This window comes from Hippoglossus hippoglossus, chromosome 6 (assembly GCF_009819705.1).
Source record: "Hippoglossus hippoglossus isolate fHipHip1 chromosome 6, fHipHip1.pri, whole genome shotgun sequence".
Classification (NCBI taxonomy): Eukaryota; Metazoa; Chordata; class Actinopteri; order Pleuronectiformes; family Pleuronectidae; genus Hippoglossus; species Hippoglossus hippoglossus.
Genome location: NC_047156.1, coordinates 23,435,113 through 23,457,831, shown reverse-complemented (window position 1 = coordinate 23,457,831; position 22,719 = coordinate 23,435,113). Strand labels below are relative to the sequence as shown.

The window sequence follows — 22,719 nt, the reverse complement described above, 5'->3', positions numbered from 1 at the left end:
ACAAATTGTGATGTCAAAAAATTCAGAGCCAGTAAAGGTTGACATGTCATGAAACCATAAGGCAGAAATCATAAAATCATTAAACATTAAAGGAATCAAGACCACGTCCACTCTTGTCACTTAGCAACAGTGTTCTTACATTTTAAATCAGTGATGCACAGGGCACATTGTGCGGTGTCCTGTTGTGAACATATTAAACCCTTATAATTTCCATTTGAAGTTTATTTAAAACCAGTGATTTTATAGTTGTAGTTCCTCTTCTGTTGCCTTCAGTCTCCACTCTCCTGTCATAGTGTGGAGGAACTGTGTCTTTTCTGCAGCAGGTTGAGTAGCAGGCAGGTGAAGCTTTACAGCAGGAACACCTCGGCTCTGTCCGGCCTCCAGACCACAGTCGTGCTTTATTGGTTTGACTGCCTCGGGTCTCAGTTTAATTAGTCACTTTTTACTGCTCTCTCCTTCCACCATTTACAGCAGCAGGCAGTTGGGAATTACAAGGGTTTCTCTGAATGTTAGTACTTTCCACTTTTACAATGAGGCTGTTGTTTTGTCTTGCTTTATGACACCCGGATGAGCAGCATCCGGGTGTCACTACTGCGTGTCCGTGTCATCTTTTGGTCACACAGGAAGTGTGTTTGCTGCTTGTCTGCAGTGGCGCTGCAATGTTAGGTTTCTGGTATAACGACTGTAATTCCTTGAATAAAAGTCGGGGTGTGTACTGAAATAAATGCCAGGACACTACAGCGGCCCGCCGCTGCAAAATTGTTGCCTCTGCTGCTTCAGGATTGCGGCAGACACACATTGGTATCCTTGTACTGTGCTGTATTAGCCTGATGCATGTCCTCCCTCCTCACTCCCCTGCTGACCTGCGCTCACTTTACACGTTCACAATGAACACCTACACTAATCAGAGGTTATTAGGACACGTACAGGGCTTGAAGTTTACTTTGTTTTTGTTTGATTCGCTCTAAAGTTTATGAGACACGTATTTCAACACATTGAAAAAAAAGTCCAAAGTTTTGCCTTAAACTGAACTAAAAGACCTTCATATATGACTATCTGTTGAGTCCTTAGCACAGATCCATCTGCTAGCATTTTGTGCTTGTTAAAAACACCAAAGCATGTTAGATGTTTATTGTGATGAACGACTCAGGACTAATTACTTCCTCCACACCAACGCTCCACTGCCCCCAAAATAAATGTAGTAGAATATAATTGGCAACAATTATAATTCATCAGTTATTTATAATAGTATATTAGCAAATAGAGAGAGAAGAAGAAGAAATGGAAGAAAAATTAATATATTTTCAAAAAACTAAAATTAGATCACTCGGATTAGCAGAGGTCAATCTCTTTATTAAAATACCACATTCACTCAGATGTGAGATTCAATATGATTTAATATTATCTGCAGTCAGATATGTTTTTTTTTCCCTCAGAGATTTATATGTTTTGTAACAGAGCTGTGACCTGAGCCCTGAGTTGGAATGACTCAGCCTCTTCTTTCATTTGGTGTGTGAGTGTCTGTCAGCTGAGAATAGAGGGGGAGTTGGAGGATAAAAATACAACGTGCAGAGATGTGAGTGGGGCTGAGAGATGTGCAAACCTCTGTTTCAGTGATGAGAAATGGGGGGAGATATATATAGAAGAGATGAGGACATGCAGCTGATGACGGAGGGAGAGTCCAGGTGTTCAGATCAGCTGGTCGCTGAGGATAAACAGCAGTGACAGACACTCGTGTGTTTGCTGATATACTGTCCATATCTCTATAGATATTCATTTGTTCATGATTTCAAAAGACTTCCATACAAGTGCTAAGGACAAATTATGACAGGGTGTTGGCCAATGCAATAAAAAATGCTCAGCAAATGTCAACACATTAACTCCAGAAGACAACATAGTCCAACTAATTATTTAGTTAAAGTTGTTTGATGATGTCTCACTAAATGTGTCATTATTCATGGAGGGTTCAACCTCTTCACTGCTGGCTACAGGTGGGCTAACGTTAGCTGCTGCGATGGACTTGTCTTTTATCAGCTATTAGGTTGATTGTGTTAGACCAGGTGTTTCCTCAGCTTAGACATATTGTTCTGACCAGCTTTGCATTCTGCATTGTAAATATTGCAGTCTGTGGTAACTTTTGAAAAGTGTAATGACACAGCGACCATGTATTTATGATACATTTAAAATATGTATTTGAAATACAATAAATTATTTTGTTATTTATATTTGATACTTTGGATGAGATGAACATTGAGGGTCAGAAAATTGAAAATTGATCATCCATCACGAAGCGAGACCCAAGTTAGGCCCTTCATAACCAAACAGGTACTGTAGGTCAGACTGTTTGAACTATCTCTTGACTGGTTGCATGTCGGATTTATGGCTCGAATGCCTCGTTAGCTGTTGCTCTCAAAAATGGTCCATTTAATCAACTGAGACATTTCTATATATTTCTATATATATAGTAGTTTATTTTGATACATAGCGTGGCTGCTGTATTCTGTAGTTTATTTTATTGGTGTTTTATTTTGAAAATACATTTGGGGGTGTCTTTGCCAATCCCTGCACACGACTGTTTTCAATAAGTGTTTGATATATGCCTGTACCTTTATTTCTGCATCTCTGTGAATGGTTTTATTAGTACTTCCTTGACAACAGTCGTGTAAGTCTCGCCCTTTTCCCTCTCTGTACTTAGATGTGGTCTCAGGTCCACTGTTTAATATAAGGTACATTTGTACGCTGGTTTCCCTTAAAAAACACAGAGTTCACTAACCAGCCTCACTAGATGCCCTTTGGGTTCTAAACATGTAGTCAGGTCATATTACTACTGTATTACACTGAGAAATGTAAGTTGTGACACATTGGGCTTCATGCAAGAACCATCTGTGTTGAACATTTGTTCTGAAAGGGGAATTCCAGTGCTCAACCTGGTCAGAGAACAACAATTTGAGCCTTTTATTGGTGGAAAAAAATAACTTTCACTCAATGTTTCATTTTTCAATTTTCGTGTTTGAGTTTTCTTACAGGTACAAGCAGAATTTACGAGTGGTCCAGACCTCTCATAGGAGCCGTATGATAAAAGTCTGCTGTTATTCAGATCAAGTTTTTCACCAATGAATTATATATTTCATTAGTTTAGAGGAATTATAAATAAATATAAAATTATACCTCATAATGACATTGACATTATTCTGTCTATATCTGCCATTTGAATTATTATATAATTCTAAATGTAATAATATACTTGCTAAATGTTGCAATAGCCAGGGGAGTGAACAAGCTATGTACCGTATAAGGTCTGATGATGAACCACAGGCTGCATTTGTTTAATGAAATTGTTCATTTCATCTCTCTCCATGCTTTACAAGTGCTTAAGTACCAAAGCCCAAAAAACATCTGTCCATAAAGCCTTTGTTTTACAAAATATCTTTGTCCAGATGAGAACACAAAAACATAACTACAAACCCTCAAATATGCATTCTTGGCCAATAGGTGGCGATAAGAACTACATCAACTATGCTTCTCATAGGAACGCTGAGGTCCAACCCAGCTGGTTGCCTGTGATTTGTTTAGTTCAGTCTTCTCTGGTGTTTTTGCTCCTGTTAATTCTTTCATTTGTTGGAGTTTTTGCCAAAAACAGGGCCCCGCTCAGCTGCTAAGAATATCCATTTATTTCTATTTTGGTTCTGTCTGTGTGTCGTCTCTCATTAGCTCCAAGAAGCAGGTAGATGAAGCTCTAATAAATTACCCACAGCTCCAGGCTGCAGCTCTGCCATCAGCAGTGACAGCAAGCTCCTCAATTTTGTCTGAAAATCTGCTTCCTGCCCCCCAGCTGCTTTCTTCATATTCTTTGGTATTTTATTTTCCTCTCTTTCTCTGCTTTTTGAATTAAATCTCCATGTCTTTTCAATCCCCCCCCTCCCAACCATTCTTCTTTTGATTCTTTCTGTAATTGATGTCAGGTTGTAATTGTCTTCTCTCTGCCAGTCTTTCATCTTTTTGTCCGATGATTAGTCTTGATTGGCTGGGTTTGTGCACAGCAGGTCGTTCAGTTTGTAATAAGACAGCTGTAAAACATGAGAGGCTTTTTACTTTGATGGGAACAAATTTCTGCTCACAAGGACAATAAAATATCTCAGGGAGATTGCGGAAATAAAATAGATACCATTAGTTGGGACAATATTTGTAAGCAGACAGGTGAGTACCATGATGAGTGATGCTCATTAATGGAATTACTTTCGACAGAGGCACAATGGTCCCTTTCATTTCTCTCATGATGGAAAGTCACTGCGATGTGCTCTTTTGGGTGAATCACCTGCACAATGAATGATACACAGATCAGAGAGAAGTAAACCACAAGCCCTAGAGCAGAGGTCTTCAACAGGGGGTCCGCGGAGGTACTGCAGGGGGGGTCGCGACATTTTTGGTTGATTAGACAATTTCTTAATTTATTTTAATTCAAATCTTTTTTTTTCAACCAATTTTTTTCCCACAAATTTAAATGTCTTTAAATACACATTAACATGAATCTGTGAATTATTTTAATAGCTCAGTGTTGTATGCAAGATGTATGTTTATAAATGGCAGTGGCACGGTCTGTACCTTGCAAATGTTTAAAATAAAAACATGAATATATGAACCTGTGTATTATTTGAATAGCTTAGTATTGAATGCACAATAACAGGGTAGCTATGTTTATACATGGCACTAGGCCCAGTTTAATATAAAACACAATTTTATACAATATATATAGTAGGGGGTCCCTGCTCCATCTCTCCATCAGTTTGGGGGTCCTTGGCCTGAAAAACGTTGAAGACCCCTGCCCTAGAGAGTTTTGCTGTAAGAAAAGGCCAGATTAAGAGAGTTAAAAAAAATTCAGATACCAATATATCAGCCTATATATGTATTTGGATTCCCAAGATGTTGTAATTAAACCCTTATGACTACATTTTTTATTTAAGTCTTGTTGTTTTACAGTTTAACCATAAACCTTGGTATAAACAACTATATATCAAAAGAAAACAAATACAATCAAATATATACAACTTTTCTTTTTAAAAATGTGAACATAAATGCACATCTTCTCTGCATTGTTCCTTTTATTGAAAGTTTTCATATTGGCACACATCGGAAAACATAAGCACAGATACTAACGTCCGTGAAAGACTCATTGATTTTTATCAGCCAGGTGATAATTCAGTCAGCCTCGAGGGAGAATCATCCAGTTTAAGAGCTTCACAAGCTGTTGTCATGCAGCTGTTGGTACGATGAAGTTAGTAACATCTAACTCTGTTTTGTATTTTTGTGTCATACTCAGATATTAAGGCTTAATACAAATCTTGGAACTAATGCTAATGAAGCCTGGGAAAATTGTGGAAGATGATGAACCAAGTAAGGTTAAACCCAAGGTGTCCAACTCTCGCTGGTTTACAGGACAACAAAAGTAAAGTTGCAGTGATCAAACATTTCATTAAACAGAACTGTTTCAACTAAAGTATTTAAATGTCCAGCCATAAGACGTAAACATAAGCCATAAGATGTAAATAGGAGTCATTTTAATAAAGAGTATATCCCTTACGTCTCTATAGAAAGGACAACAAAATAAATGTTCATCCTTCATTTTACCTTCAGCTCAAATAACAGTCTTTCCTCCTGATTGTAACCATGCACATATAAGCTATGCAGGTGCTTCTCAAACCATTCTACACTGTATTTATTCTTTATAAGGTTATAATTATGGTTTATACTATATATATCCACAAGCCATTTTTCTATGTGCGTGAAAATGACTTTGCTCCTAATCACCTGAATTGCCCAAAATTGTTCTGCATAAATATCTAAATCTAATAAAATGAGGATTTCAACTAATTAGCTTGGTGACAAAGCATTTGACCTTCATGTCTGATCCCCACTCTTTACATCAGTTTAGACATTTGAATTAGTTCACTTTTGAATAACCCTTTTAAGTCTGTGCTGTGATGCAGTCATTCGTTCTGATTACAGTGACAAAGTCTTGTGAAAATTATAGTTTGTTTTTTCTTCGTGTTTTCTCTGAGAACTGAGCAACAGATTGCTGCATCCTGCTGGCTCAGCTTCCACATCATTTCATTTCAGCACATAAAGACTCATTTGCTGTTTGTGCCTTTTTGGAAATGTGAAAACACAGACATCATTGAGCTGATTTATTCCTAATCTGAAGGACACACATTCACCAAAGAATGTGGCTGTCTATTGGTTTATGCTTTTATATTTTGATGTGACCATAACCAATACATTACCAAATGTGATATATATATTGGCTGTGCAGTGTAATTGCAATTTTGTATCATCTAACGACTTGTTTTTAACCAACCTCCAATATAAATGGCTGGATGGAATACCCCCTTTTGAGCAAATTCTGATTCATCCTGAAGTCGTAAAAGCTTTTCCAGAATCGTTGTGTCCCAACACCACCAATCAGAACAATTACTGATTTGTTTTTGCCACAGTCTTGACTTCTTCATGTCAGTGTGTTTAATTAGGTACTGAAACCCTCTAAAAGCTCTCCACTGTCCCGAGTGTGTCATTGTGCTACAGAACACCTCTCCATGATTGTTTTGGATTTCAAGTTTTCAAGTTCAATCCTCCAGCATTGTCTAAGTTTATAAATTCTGTTGTTTTTACCCAGTCTGAGTTTACACGTGTCTGATGACACTGTTTGTGTGAGTGCAAATGTGGGTGTGTGTCAGCGCAAGAGATGAGCTGAATTATGAATTAATGTGCGTGCAGCTACAAAGAAAGATTTTACTAATATAAGAAAAGTTTCTTTTATGTGGTGATCAATGATGATAACGTGGAGTCACTTCATACAAATTGCCGTTTAAACTATAGCGGGTCAGAGACATCAGCTGTGTGTGTGCGTGAGCCGTTGCCTTTCCCTCAAGTTCTGGAACTATCATACAGAGGCTACGCATTTTGGTTATAGTAAGCAACCGCCTATAGTGATCATTTTGGCCCGGGGCAAACGTGATCACTATAACAAGTTTACTTTCACGTTTATATTACACACACACACAGAGAAGGGAGAGATTGCTAAAAACCATGAACTGCTGTTTCTAAGATTAACAAAATATTATCATGTGTGCTCTATTAGCACGTTATCTATAATTAGCTTTTTTAATATGATTGTTGTTAACACCAGTATATCACTGAATCACAAAGTCAAATGTGCAACATTTCAACATTCTGTATCATCTATAACTCTGGAAACTAAAAATAAGCCTTTTTCTAGTTTGAGGAGCATAATTCTATTCTTTTCATCATCTTCTGTTCCAGATTTAGAGAAAGTTATTTCTAATAAATTTCCGCACTTATTTATCAAAAACGTAGTCTCGGACTATTTCAAGTTCTCCAGTACATCAGCATATGCAATATATGTAAATAACTCGTTGATGTGTTTTCCACCAATAATATAGTGGGAATTAAACTTTAGCAACATGTATATCTTCACAGGAACTCTAGGTTTTGTATCTCTTGCTTGAGTTGATTATGAAGCTCATTTTTTGTGTGTATGATTTACATGCATGATGTGATGTTTGGGTTCCATTGCTGTTTTGTAATCTGGTTGATAGTGTCCTTGTTGAAGTCTGCAGACTAACACAGTTGTATTATACAGATAGTGTGATGAGCAGTGGACATACTGACAGTTAATTAAATGTGAGTGTTATTAACAAGAGACACAACCTGTAAAGCAAAGTAACAGCGTGCAGCAGTTGTTTATCTGACCACAAAAATGTAAATACACTTCTATTTGACGCACCACCACAAACCTTTATCAGTATGTATTGGGTATCATAATATTCAGATTTCTTGATTTGTTTGCATATTATCCGTCATGTAGATAAATTACGATAATCGGCTCTGACAGAAACCCGCAATAGCGAGAAAGAGCAAGAGAGTGAGATGATTGGGAAGCCTCACCAACTGTATTGTGCGTACTTGTACAGCTGCGACTAAAAACAATAAATTTCCAACTCCCCTCCAGCTCGCTCTGCAAAATGTATACGCCAATCCCGCCTTCTCAGTCATGACATCACCCATAGTTTTTTTACTTTTCTTTAGCTGCAAAACAGAACACTCAACATTGGTCCTCCTCCACGTTTGTTTTGCTTCTGAAGTCACGTTCAATCACGCGGTTGTTCCACAGTCCAGTTCAGAAGGTGGCAGTAATACCCCTTGTTTGTCAACCGCCACAAAAAAAGAAGATATACAGAGTTTCTGTGAGATTTCATGTCTCTCGGGTCGCCACTGTGAAATAGTTTCCTACAAATGGAAAATGTGTGGTCTTACCTTCTGGCCAAATCTTAAAAGGTGTGTGTTGTGGACATTATAAGATACAAATTTGGTTAAATCAGTTATAATGTCTGTGGTATCCATCGTTTTAAAAATCAGTCAAGAGTTGAAAATGTGCAGCAGCCCTTACTCCACTATACTAATCATAGCTATAAACCCAAGGAAGGGCTTATGGTTTGCCCTGATATGGGCTGAAACGCACAAAGGGATATTGCTCCTATTGTTTTTCACATGTGTATAGTTAGTTATTACAAACTGAACGACCTGCTATTTGACCTCCATCAGTCTGATAACTGGGGTCTTAGTATGTGTCTGCTAAATCAATATTTCTATAAATATCCCAGCAATAATACAACCCACAGACACGGTGTAGACATTGTCTGTATCGTCTCCGCTCTCATGTAGAGCCCTCTGCCAGTTCATCCCTAACAGGAGTTACAAGCCTTTGAAAAGAGAGCAGAACATGTGTCATCTGTTGCTACGGTCGCAAAATTAGGGGATTGATTTGCGTGCTTGCCTTTTGTGCGATACCAACCAATTAATCTCTATTAACAGATTCTTCATGTGAATGTGCAGACAATTGGCAAGGCACAAGATTTTTGGGCAGGAAGCCTTTTGTTTTGTTTTTGTGTGATAAAAGAAACTAGTCGGCCTGTAAACTGTGTGGCAAACAGAAGGAGAAGATGAGTCTTGGTTCAGCTATCGGCAGTCTCCACCGGAAGCCCCAAAATATTGTCTCTCCCAGAGGCTAATTCATCGTCAGGCGATAGCGATGGGTTCTGAGATTACCAACCGATCAACACTCTGGCAATATCAAAGCACAGATCCCTTGGAAACACTTCTGTTTTCACTGCAGACACCAGACAAAACAAGAGAAAATCATGCAGTGTATCATGCCACATGCAAGTGCCTGTAAAAGGCAAATTTAAGAAGATGTGTAAAAATGTTTTTCTCACAGTGTTGGGTTAGTTAGGACTCAGCAGACCATCATCACAAACGATAAGAGAATGACTTAACATGTCTTGTTATTTTTCCTCTCTGGATATCAAAGCCTCAGCAATCTGCATATGGATGCACATGGCAGCATTTCTGTCGACTGAACTGTTGACTCAACTCATCCATGAACAAACATCCATTTCTCAGTAATTAGTGTGACAGGATATCAGGCCTGACAGGAGGTGACAGCAACAATATTATTTAATTAAAGAAGAATCAAATTATTGATGAATAACTTCTTTTAAATGTCCCTTGCTGAAATTGTCATTCCTCCGTCTCTGGTACTTAACTATTATGACTAAATTGCGACCTGATCTTTGGGTTTCATAAGCAAATCTAATTCAGGTGATTAGCTCATAACATTTCACTTAAAAAATAACAAAGTGGGTAACAATATTAACACTTAAGTCAGCATTTAAGCAGTGGCATGGCTCTGCTGCTGCATGTCGTCGCAGATGATAAATCCTAATGGCTTTTGTGATCCTCTGGCTTTTCCCCTAGCGCCACCATCAGGCTGACACTTTGTTCTGAGTTAAATGTCTAGACAACTCTTCAGGCGTTCATGGGCAGCTGTGGCTGAGGGGTAGCGGTCGTCCTCTAACCAGAACGTCGGCGGGTCGATGCCTCCTTCACCATCTGCATGCCGAAGTGTCCCTGGGCAAGATACTGAACCCCAATTTGCCCCTCATAGAAAATAAGTTCTGTCCATATATGCACTGTATGAATAGGTGTGAATGGCAAAAAACTGTACAGTAAAGCACTTTGAGTGGTTATCAAGACTATTAAATCTCTAAATAAATACAGACCATTTATACCATTTAACCATTTCATGTTTCCCTTAGGATGAAGTGTTGTAGCACTAATGATCCTTCACATTTTATGTATCATCTTTCATCATCATCAGGTGAACATTTGTCCAGTATTATCGGTTTATCACCAAATACCTACAATGACACTGATCAGCCTCGGCCATACTTTGTTCAGTGTCAATGCCAAATGTAGCTAAACATCAGCATGCTACCATTGTAAATAATACATTTATGTAGAGCTTTTTTAATCTTCTTGACTAGATCTTATCTCATCGTCTTATTTATTCTTTACTCTACAAGTCACATTTGCACATTCACACAATGCCAACACAGCTTACATGTAATTTGGGGTCTTAGTGTCTTGCCCAATCATAATTTGGCATGCAGTTTGGAGGAGCCAGGGATGGAACCACCGACCTTCTGGTTAGTAGACGACCTGTTCTACATCTTGAGCCACAGCGGCCCACTGTCACTGTGTCACTGTTAGCATTTCCCTACTAGCATTGCTCTGTTTATGGCCCATTTTTTTTAATTTCCTCAAAGTGGGAATGCTGCTCCTTCATTCCACTGCTGCGCCGTATAAAAGGTATAAACACAGAATGGGGAGCACATTGTGGTTCCTCTCTTCATTCCTGTAATCAAATGAAATTGGTTTCTTTGTAAAAAGGAGAGCCAGCATGGCGGGATGAACGCCGATGCTGTTGGGTTACATGTCACACCTCTGATTCTGGAACACCAGTGCAATCTAAAATCCTACACTGGGGCAAGTTTGTTTGCTTGTGAAAACAAGCAAAGTCAGCATAATGAAGGCTCAAGACAGTGTTCAAATTACACAGTGGCATTCGGCCTCATTTTCCGGTGGCACTACTAAACATGTCACATACACGTACACATGGACGTGCGCGCTCATTGCAGTCAATTGTAGGGTATTGTGAAGAACCACGAAAAGCAAGCAGTTGTCTGTCTCTCTGTCTCTCTCTCTGTCTGTGTGTCTTTCTGTGTGATCTACCCACAACTGTGGCCGCACCAACTCAATGAAAAGAAGTAAATTGATTTTAAGTCAGTGCTGCCACGCATGCATGGCCAAGCAGGAATAGACACAGCGTTGTGTAAATGAGTTGAGACATATGTCTGAAATTGGTATATTTGATAAGCGAACAAACACGCATTTACATTTTTTTATTTATTTATTATTTATTACCGGAACCTAATTGAAGAAAAAATAAAAGTCAATATAAAAGCTCCCCATCGTTCCACTGTTATTAAAACCATGGCTGTTGACTATGCTCTTAATTAGACTGCAGCGGTCCGCTCTATTGAGTCTCATTTCATAGATATTCTCAATTTCCTTTGGGGAAAAACCCTGAGAGCAAGTAAAGTGGTGTTACTGGCAAAGATTTCTGGTTTATATCAGGAACAAGTTCTGGTTGCCTAACTTGAAACCAAAATGACTTGTAGTACGGATGTTTTCTCCTTAATGGACCCATAAAGCACAAAGAGAAACAACTCCAAAGATTCAAATCAAGCAATAACACCGAAACTTCAAAAGGAAACATATGGAAAGCTGCAGTCGATAAGTGGGGCGACAAGAGTTTAGCAACTCATATATGTCCAGGACGGTCATCAGAGAAGTATGTAGAGTGAAGATGCCTGAATCTGAGCACTCAAAATTTAAAGTCTTCAAAGTTCAGCTTGGAGCAGTTTAATAATGTTGGAAACATTTGCTGTAGAAATCCAAATGTTTACTGTACGTTAGTGATTCAGCTATAATGTCAAACAAAGTTGGTTGTGTACGGCCTCTGCAACCATGAAACTAAATTAAAGCTAAAACTAGCTGAATAGACGTGGAGTAGATGTGACCTGATTCATATTGAAATACTGGAATGACACTCAGTCAAGCCCAACAGTCAGCCTAACTTCTATCAAGCTGCACCAAATTACACACACTCATATCAGATGTTTAAAAAACATGTCTTGTTTCTTGAGAAACCGAATAAAGAGAAGATTGAGATGAGGGTTGTGGCAGGTAAAGAGGGGTGGTTTGCAGGACGGTGCGGTCAGGGAACAGCTGACTGATCTGTGGTAGACTTTATGACTAAGGAGCTTTCAGGAGAATGAGCGGGGAAGCAGACCGAGGGGTGTAGCTGGAGACGCGTGGAGATGAGTGATGAGTTGTTTATGGAGAGACGTGCTGTGTGGCGAGCGTCAAGGAAATTAAAATCTGGGGCTTTACAAAATAAAGGTTACTCAGAGAAAAATAACACAAAAATCACAAGTTGGAACAATCAATCCTGAGTGACGGAGAATGTGTGATATATCACTGGCTGAAGCAAAGAGGAACCGGAGTTGATATATTGCAGGGCTGATGATGAATGATGTATAGATTGACAATCAGGCAAAGAGTGACACGCAACAACAGACACACTGAAAGAGACAGACTGGAAAGAAAGGATGCAAGAAAAGAAGGGAAAACATCAGAAACACTAGGGACATATTTCATTCTGCAAAAATGTCTTTAACATCAGTCAATCATTTGGATTTGAAAGTCAAATGACATCTTGACATTTTAGATTTGTTCCGACAGCATTTCAATGATTATTACCTCTGACGAGAAGGTTATGTTTTCACCACGGTCTGTTTGCATGTTGGTTGACTGGTTTGTTTTGAAGCAAGATTGCACAAAAATCCACTGAATTACCAGGAATCTTGGTGGAAGGATGCAGTATGGGTCAGGGAAGAACCCAAGTTTGGTGTGGATCCAGCTCAGGGGGCCAGGAAATCAACATACAGAATTTTGTTTTCATTTTCTTTAACATTGCAAGAGGTGATTCTCAACTTTTTCAATATTTCTCGGAGAATAATTAATCGATCTTAAAATCAGGCATGTTTAGATGTGATATTTAGTTGAACAGTGTGTCAAATCTAGATCTTTTGAATTTAAATGTGGTTTTATCAGGTGACTGTTGGGCAGAGGCATACAGTCTACTGATTGCCATTCAAGTTGCTAAATCCCAGCTGCAACCGTTTTCTTGATGTACGACTATATAATATTCAAGTTTTATTTTTGTTTTTGTTTGTAAATTTAGGATCTAAATATCATTAAATGTTTGCACAATACTACCCCATTCCCCAGCTTTGTGATATTTCTTCCTCCCTTTTAATGGCTCTAATATGCTGTTGTAGTTATTATGTTACTTCATGAGAGAAACAATCCTTTTTGCGACATGTTGTCATTGTTGATGTGTTTACAGCAGGGGTGTCAAACTCAAATACACAGTGGGCCGAAATTAAAAAATTGCTACAAGTCAAGGGCCAGACAGGTTCAACGTTTATTGAAAACTTATTGAAAGAACCTTAGTGCACATATTGAACCTGGAACTAACAAGGCCTATAGAGTATTGCCTATAAAACAACATTAATTATGAAATAAAAATAATAAATAATACATAAATAAATAAAAATAAAAGTAATAAAATCAGTTTCATTAATTGCTTATGGCTCTATCTGCAGTTTTTCCAGAGTAATTTCAAGTGAAAACATTTTCTACAGGCAAACAACAGCCAAAAATAATTTACTTCAAAGAAAAATCAAATGTCCTGTAGTAGCAAGAGAAAAAAAAATGCAAAAATGAAACTGCATTAAAAACTGAAAATGCGTCAAAGCACCGTTTGCTGCTCTGTGATGCTCACTGGTCTGAGCCAGACACTTGGTGTCTCATCTTGGATACAAGTTCATCAATGTCTGGGGTCAGGCTCTGAGCTGAGGAAATCCTCAGGATTGAGTGAAGGTGCTCATCAGTAAGACGAGTCCTGTGTGAAGTTTTGTTTATCTTCATCAAAGAGAACAGTTGTTCACGCAAGTATGTGCTGCCAAACATAGAGAGCGTTTGAGCAGCCTGGGAGCGCAGCTGGGGCATTGTGTCGGGGATGAAACTCTGCAGCGCCCACAGACTCATATTTTGCCTTCAGTGTGTCACTACATTGGAGCTCAATCAGCTCCATTTGGAGGTTTGATGGTGCGTTTTCCACGTCAGCTGCAAATGGATTACTGAGCAGTTCAAACCTGCTTTTTTGGGCTTCAAAATCGGCAAATCGCCGTGTGAAGTCAGCACCAAGTATGCCGAGTTTTTCAGCAAACTGTGTAGTTGGGAAGGCAGCGACCTGCTCTTTCATTGTTTGGCAGTGCGGAAAATGGCTCAAGTTTTCCTGCAGCATCTGCGTCTCCCACAGGCGCAGCTTGGTTTTAAAAGCCCTCACTGTAGCGTACATGTCAGTGATGACACGGCCCCGCCCCTGAAGCTGCAGGTTGAGCGCATTCAGGTGGCTCGTGATGTCACACACAAACGCCACTTCACACAGAAACGTTTTATTTCGGAGCTCTGTTGTGCCTTTCCCTTTGCTTTCCATGAACTCACAGATCTCCTCACGCAACTGGAAAAATCTTTCCAGCACCTTTCCCTGGCTTAGCCATCGCACCTCTGTGTGATAGGGCAAGTCACCATATTCTGTACTTAACTCCTCCAGAAAAGACTTGAACTGGCGGTGATTTAAACCTTTGGCTCTGATAAAGTTAACCGCTAATGTTATGATGCTCATCACATGTTCCATTTTCAAGGCTTTGCCACACAACGACTCCTGGTGTATGATGCAGTGATAAGCTGTCAACTCACTTGTGACGTTTCCCTCCTTCATCTTTTCTCGGATCCTCCCCACCAATCCACTCTTTTGACCGCACATCGCAGGCGCTCCATCTGTTGTCAGTCCCACAAGTTTATCCCACGGCAGCCCCATTTTATCTACACATCTGGACACCTCTTCAAAGAGATCTTTCCCCGTAGTTCTGCCATGCATTGGGTGTAATCCCAAAAACTCTTCTGTTACGCCTGTGCGTAACAGAAGAGTCCGCAGCAAGGGAGTATGCGATGAAATCTTTTCCCTTTCCCACAAGCTGTTGTTGGAGATTGGCAGCAAGGTGACGCACACGGTCAGCAACGGTGTTTCAGCTTAGGCTCACATTTAAAAATGCTTGCCTTTTTTCTGGGCACACGGCGTCGCAAACTTTAATCATATAGTTTTTGACAAATTCCCCCTCGGTAAAGGGCCGGGCTGATTTTGCAACCTCTGCTGCCACAATAAAACTGGCCTTAACAGCAGCCTCGCTTTGTGATTTGGCTTTAGTGAACATAGCCTGCTGTGACACCAGACTTCTTTTTAACTCCTCTACCTTCTGTAGCCTTTGTGTCGTGTCCAGATGCTTGTATCTGTCTTGGTGCTTCGTTTCATAGTGTCTTCTTATGTTGTATTCTTTCATTACAGCCACACTGTCTCCGCACAGAAGACACACAGCTTTGCCCTTTACATCCGCGAACATATACTGTGCCTCCCACCTGTCTTGAAAACTCCTGTTTTCAAATTCCACCTTTCGTTTAGCCATTTTTTGGGGAGAGGGACAGTTGAAAGTTGACACAAGTGCTATGTAATACAGACTGTGAGGTGCGCGTTCGCGGGCCCGCGATTGACGTGCCGACACACGGGCAGTGCATTGTGGGATTTGTAGTATTATGGTGGTGCGTGCGATATACCGGCGGGCCAGCTCTAATAGTAAATAGATTTTATCATGCGGGCCAAAGATAATTCATTCACGGGCCGGATGTGGCCCGCGGGCCTTGAGTTTGACACATGTGGTTTACAGTGTCTGACTGATGAGTTCATGTAGTTTTGGCTCTTGGTTGATTTTGACTTCAGAACTTGATCTGCAGTGTGACGGAAGTTTGGGTCCTTGTAATTGAGATGCTGAGGGCTGATTTTGAACAGATTCTCTGGGATCCATTTTGAAACAGGCACAAATTAAACAGCTTATCTTTTCCCTCTCTTATCAACTGGATTTCCCACTTGTCTCTGACTTCAGGGCAGTTTATATCGGAGCTGTTTAATCATCGATTGTCATTTTAGACGCCTCTGCTCATCGCAGATCTGTGAAATGAGGCCCCGTTTTTGCCCACTAAGCAAACTTCATTCAATTTCCCCCCTTCTTTCATCTCCCCTTTGAGTCTCGCTGGCATTAAGTTGAACAGAAGACTGATCGGATGATCTCCTGCTCATCATGAAGCTCTCGAACGGCACCACTTCAGCCCCTAATTACTGAAGCAGAACTGCACGCGACACTTTTTAGACTAGGGGCCACTTCACTTTCCACCAGTTTTCTTATTTTTATGTTTATCTCCTGTTTCAAAACAAGGTCCAGTGAAAACCTTAGAAGAAAGCAAACATAACGAAACAAAACATAATGAAACAAAACATTAGTACATTCAGTAATGGCTCTGTATTAACAACCTGTGCCCAATCAGTAATAAGTTATTGTTGTTTCTGTCCATGAGTCAGTATTAAGCTCAGTTGGCAGAGACATGGCGAAGTGATTTAATAGAATATCGCATGTAAAAGCGAAAACACAACGGAAACGCAACCACAATGGAAGTAAGGTTCAATGGATGTTGAAAATGAAACTGAGTTACTTACTGCAGTCAATTGACACAGTTAAATGTCAAATCAATAGGTAACTACATTCTTATCCCATCAGCTATATTGTCTGACAATGAATTAGCCTCTTGGGGCAACAGCCAATACCTTGGGGCCTCAGATGCAGACAGCAGATATCTTCTGTTCACCATCCTCAGTTTACAGTCTGACCAGTTCTCTTTCTTACAAAAGTTGAATGTTTCTCCACACAAAACACAAACAGTAATACTTTTTTGTACGTGTTCTGGGTCCATACAACGTTCTGTCCAATCTCTATTAACAGTTGTCTACATATGAATGTAGATGTGTGCAACCAAAGTCCGTTCAAACGTGATTGGTCAAACTAGTGAAAGAAACCAGATGGATTCCACCTGAAAATCTTGTCCGCCACATACAGATTCTCTATATTCACATGTAGAATATGTTATAGAGATCGAGGTTACTATAATGCAATTGCTAAATTTCACATCAGCGAGCAGCATCTGGTGGACATAGGAGAGAGGGACTGCAAATGAAGCCCCTACAGGGTTAAGTACACAAACACCTTTGATTCTCTTCTGTTCTCGTCCCAGTGAAGTGGTTGAACCACTTATCTCAGACACTTACTTCTGATTTACTGTCACCTGTTCCCACCTTAGCTGCTGATAGCTTAATCGATGCACAGTCCACTTCTTCAGAGAAGACTCCTGTGTCGCAAACTTTTTATTGGTTTATAAATGCTACAGATCTCTAGTTGGCTGATTGATTAAACTCTCCTATTTCTTCCTTCTTTTTTTTTTAAATGTCAGCTGGACAACGTAGATGAGCAGGCAGCTCAAATCCGTAGAGAGCTGGACGGCAGGCTACAACTGGCCGAGAAGATTGCCAGGGTGAGAAACCTACAAAACACACATGTTTTTTTATAGCACTATTACTTTTATGTATTTTTATCTCATGTATTACATTTTTTTATATATCTTTCATTTATTTCACATGTTATTGAATCACTTACATGTTTTAGCAAATGTAGTGTGAAATCACCTATATTGTTCATGGGCTGAGGTGCTGAACATAACAAACAACTCACAATCTTGTCAACTGCATTTCTTCTCTCTACACAAAGAAAAGCACAATATTTACAGCCATATTCCGTCCTCGTCAGGAATCAAAGTGTGAGGAAAGGTGTCAGTGAAACACTGAGATGTATGTTTTAGTGGTAGACAGCTTCATGGTGGTGAACTCGGTTGTAGCAGGATGAAAACCTTGATGCTGACGATGAACAGCAGCTGAATGTGTGTTCTGCAGGAGAAGAAATACCCAAAGTTCATCTCCGCTGACATGGAGGCTCTGTACATGGAGGAGCTGCGTTCTTCAGTCAACCTGCTGATGGCAAATCTGGAGAGTCTGCCGGTGTCTAAAGGAGGCCCCGACTTCAAACAGAAGCTCAAACGCTCCCCTCTGAACAACTCCTTCCTGGACATCGGAGACGAGGGAGACATCCTCTCCAAATCTGACGTTGTGCTGTCCTTCACTCTGGAGGTGTGTGTGTGTGTGGGTGGGTGGGTGGGTTGAGTTTTATATGCTGGGAGTGGCAGCTTTAAAAAGATGTTTGAGGGATAGGACTTGTTTGTAGGTTCCAGGTTTAACTGAGGTTTTGAAAATGAACAATACAACGCACGTGAATTTTAAAATATAAGTGTATTCTACAAAGAAACAGAGAAAGAGCATCTCAATCACCATCAGCTCTGATATTTTCAGATTGTGATCGTGGAGGTTCAGGGTCTGAAGTCCGTTGCTCCGAACCGGATCGTTTACTGCACCATGGAGGTGGAGGGAGGAGAGAAGCTGCAGACGGACCAAGCTGAAGCTGCCAGACCACAGTGGGTTCCTCTTCTACTATCTCACTAATGTCTTAGAATTACAACTTACAGGATTTAACTCCCTGTCATCATGTCACACTTAAATTAGACCATGACTGTCGTCCAAATCAAGACTGTCACAAACATCATATTTCATGAGATTTAATGTGAGCAATAAGATAGTTTTCACCTTGTGAGAACAGCATTCACTGAGTGAGGGGAATTTCAAAGAAGGAAGAAGAATTGTTGAGCATTGTAACACCTCTTTGTGACCTTCGTTCATGACTTAATAATAGTGCATCTTGGCTATGAAACCTAAAAGTGAAGTGTGTGGAAAATGTTGGTCACCACATGTGAAAACAGGTTGCTGATTCAAATCAGTTCATCTCTGATAAAAGAATCGGTGAACAAGGGGAACTGTCGAACTAACTCCAGAAGGTAGTTAACACTGCTTACTTGGTTCATTGTAATTAAGTCTAACTGACAATAAAGCACCAGATACATCCTTTCACGTCTTATCTGGTAGTCCTGCTATTTTTCTGACTTTTCTGTCAACCCTTTCCTTCTTTCGTCTCTATAAAGTGCAGAGGTTGCACAGCTCTGGGTTTTCACAAATGGTGACGACAAGTCTGTCCTCTGTTTTTGATTCTCTAAGATGTCAGGAGAATCTCAACACCGATGACTGACATAGTGTCACACAAATTTGTTCACTTAAGCTGAAATATTTTGAGCTCTGCTGACTTTTGCATCTTCTAGCATGAATTTATGGCTATTTGCAACTTTGCCTTGACTTTGTTTGTAATCACACTGTGAGAACAATTCTCTTCCTGTGTGGTCTGGACAGACAGGGTGAAATTAATAAGGCGAATGGTGCCACCTAGTTTCCCCACAGTTCCACAACTGTAGACGTTGTAACTACATCAGGTCAAATTTTGAGACTAATTCCACTGAGAGGAGGTTTATGAGCAGTTATGATTTAAAACGGGGCTCTGTAAACAGACCTGAGGTTCAGGCTGTAAAGACACCAGCACACACTCACACTAGTAACACTAAATTCAACCGGTTGAATGAGCACACAGGTCCTGTGAAATGCAATTTCGTTCCGTTTTATGTTTAACAGGTATGGCTGGAATGACATAAATAAACTTGAAACTTGTGTGACAAGTCATCTCAGTTAGTCTGATCATTCCCAGCCAGTCCCGGCGCTGCTGCAGAGCTTGTGATCAGCTGTGCTCTAAGCTGTTCACCAACATTACCATGGTATCACAGTCCCATCGTTAGTGCTAGCATACTAATGAGCATCGTGGTTGTATTATAAGAGCTGGATTACAAGACAGTATCTGCTCTCTGTAGTGAAATAACCAGTATTCCTCTTTACTGTGTTGGACCCTGTGCTGCGTATTCACCAGCTAACAAGCTAAGAATCAAACAAGTAGCTTCACAATCCCAATATGGCACTACATGGACACTGTGGCCTTGTGGTTAACAACAGTTCATTTAATAAACATGAGCAACATAACTGCTTTTAACAAAAGCTAACGAAGGCTGCTAAATTACAACATGATTCTATACCAGTTGGTAGCATAGTGTAATACTAGCATTACTGACCTGCAGCCACAAGCACTGGTCCAAACATCTCACCTCATGAAGATTTTGGGTTGATTGCAGTTCTGTAAACAAACTGTTTGTGGATCGACCCGCAGCAGCTCTGTTCACGAGACTGATGCACAACTCCAGCTACCTGTATGTCCTCTCTGATTGGCTGCCCAGTCTGTCCTTCCTTTCCTTTGTAACATTATGTTTAACACTCAACATGATTTATTTAGTTCTGTCTGCACTTAGTACCCTTATTCATGTAGTATTTGGTTATTATTTTTTCTATTGGACTAGACCATATACCAGGACGTGATCAGCAGAGTTAATAATGATGGGAAAGCGATTGCAATCAAAGGAAAATATGTCAATTCATACAAGAAAATCACTGAAAGTTTATCTGTAAATATCGATTACATAACTCATTTTAGAAATTCTAATAATGATATATTATTATAATTATTTGTATGTCAAAATATGATTTGCCTGTAATGCCTCTGACTATAGAAAAACAAATCGATTACTTGATGATTTTCACCTGATTAGCAGAAAGTTGTATCACCACCTGATGCTCCTCTTTGCCGACTGTCGCAGCCTTGTCGCTCTGCCCTCAAAGTTCTTGGTGACGGTTCATGACCGTTGGATGCCTGGCGGACAGCGGGGGTCTGTGGGGTAATGAGGCTGCCCTTTCACACGATTTATTTTTCTGAAGGCCATTCGTCTGCCAGCATCACTAAACGGAACCAATTAAACAAGCTCACCGTCACCTAACGCCCTCGGCAGTCAGCAGCGACGCCGTGCTATAGCTTGCCTTTACTCTACGGCTCCTGTCACCTTCTCTATGATTAGCCTCCAGATTGCTTTCACATCCCTCATCTTCAATCACACACCCATACATTTAATGATAACATAGTTAATGTAATTACATGGACAACACGATTAGCTATGATAACACAGTCGTCCAATTGCACTGATGACTCATGCAATTGTAACAGAACAGCTATTTACTTACTGATGACCTTTTTCATTAGTGATGCCATTAATTAAAGTGGATTGTCAAGCATTGTTCAGGACCATAGCACAATTTCTCATTTTTATTACAATTGAAGTAGACTCGGAATAATCCAGGTTTAAGATTGTAACATTAGTTGTGTCTGTACAAGATGAAAATGACCTTACAGTCAGGCAGCGGAGCAACATTTATAGAAATGAAACATGTATCTTTTTACCTATGTAAATGAAGTTTGATGTAGGTTGAAACAAAGACAATATTGTAACAGTAAATCAGTTTTATGTCTCTGCTGCAGCTACAGCCAGAGAAATAATGTTTTTGCGTGGTCCGACTGTCCATCCCACTGAACATGATGTCTCTGAGGTTAGTCCTCCAAATTTGGTTCAAAGGTTCATTTGGATGTAAGGATGAACTTGATTAATAGAGTTTGGTGGTCAAAGGTCAACACTCGCTGTTGAGTTGATTGTATTTCTCTTAAATAAAAGGGTAGGAGTTAGGCTACCTAGAGGAAACAGAGACAAGCGTGAGTATCAACATAAAACAGGAAGTGACATCGAACATGCAACAGGAAATGATGTGTGAGTGTAACCATGACAGTTACTCTATCATCTGATTAAGTTGTGACATGGTTGAAAATTGCGTAAAAGCCAGTAAATTGACATATGGTAAAGATTTGTCAAAGCAGAAATTGATTTACTGTGTTCCAATTCAGAAACGCTGACAATACAATGGATTGAAAAATGATTTGTTTGTTAGATTTATTTAAAAGAAATGACGTATCACAAATAAAGTTTTAAAATGTGTTGAACCAAATCGTTAACTGCCACAGAAAATTGTCATAGAGCTACATTATCCTTCATATAACATATGTTATGTTATAGCATAGCATAACATATGTATAGAGTCTACAATTAACAGTGTGAGCATTGTCAGTTAAAACCTTACCAGGGTGAACAAAGCTTACAAACTGATGAAGGACCTTTCTACTGTTTGTAAAAAGTAAATAGCTTCTGTGTGTGTAAAGTTAGCAGTGTTGACATTTGTTGCAATCTGAGAAATGTACTCAATATTGTTAACATGTGTTGATGTTGTAAGATATCTTAAAGCTGAAATGAACCCTGAATGAGCCTGTGAGAAGCTTTTAGATATGAGGATTACACACACAACACCAAACATTGGCCCTGCCCACATACAGCATTCTTCTCTGCTATTGATGGATCCTTGTTGTAGACTTTATCGCCCCCTACTGGCCTGGCATTGTTGTTTGAGCATTTATTGTCAATTTTGTGTTCTCGTCTGGGCGGAGATATTCCATAAAACAAAAGTTTTGAAGATGGAGACTTTTTTTTAAAACAGAGTGAAAAATAAAAATATCTGTTCAAAAAATATCAGCACTAGTGAAGACATGGTGACGTGTGTGTGTGTGTTTAATTGAAACAAAAGCACCCTTCTGTTGCCTTGGAAACTGGGGAAACTAAGTGTGGATCTCGACCTTACTTCTCGTCTTCAACATGTCAAGGGGTCACTTGTCATCTGTGCACCTCACACACAAAAACACACGCGGACCACATGAAGGCATGTTATCTCAGGAGCATGGCTGTGTGTGTTTACAGCGGCCTTGTGTC

The 22,719-nt window shown here is 39.8% G+C and overlaps 1 protein-coding gene across 15 annotated transcripts in view; it reads left to right on the top strand.

Moving 5' to 3' along the window:
- cadps2 (Ca++-dependent secretion activator 2) overlaps nucleotides 1-22,719 on the top strand; it is a 226,713-nt gene that overhangs the window by 110,496 nt on the left and 93,498 nt on the right. For all 15 annotated transcript variants that reach the window (XM_034587879.1, XM_034587886.1, XM_034587884.1 and 12 more), the window contains exons 4-6: nucleotides 17,440-17,520; nucleotides 17,936-18,169; nucleotides 18,389-18,510. In XM_034587879.1, coding sequence (XP_034443770.1) covers nucleotides 17,440-17,520; nucleotides 17,936-18,169; nucleotides 18,389-18,510 — 437 coding nt within the window. The remainder of the gene's footprint in view (nucleotides 1-17,439; nucleotides 17,521-17,935; nucleotides 18,170-18,388; nucleotides 18,511-22,719) is intronic.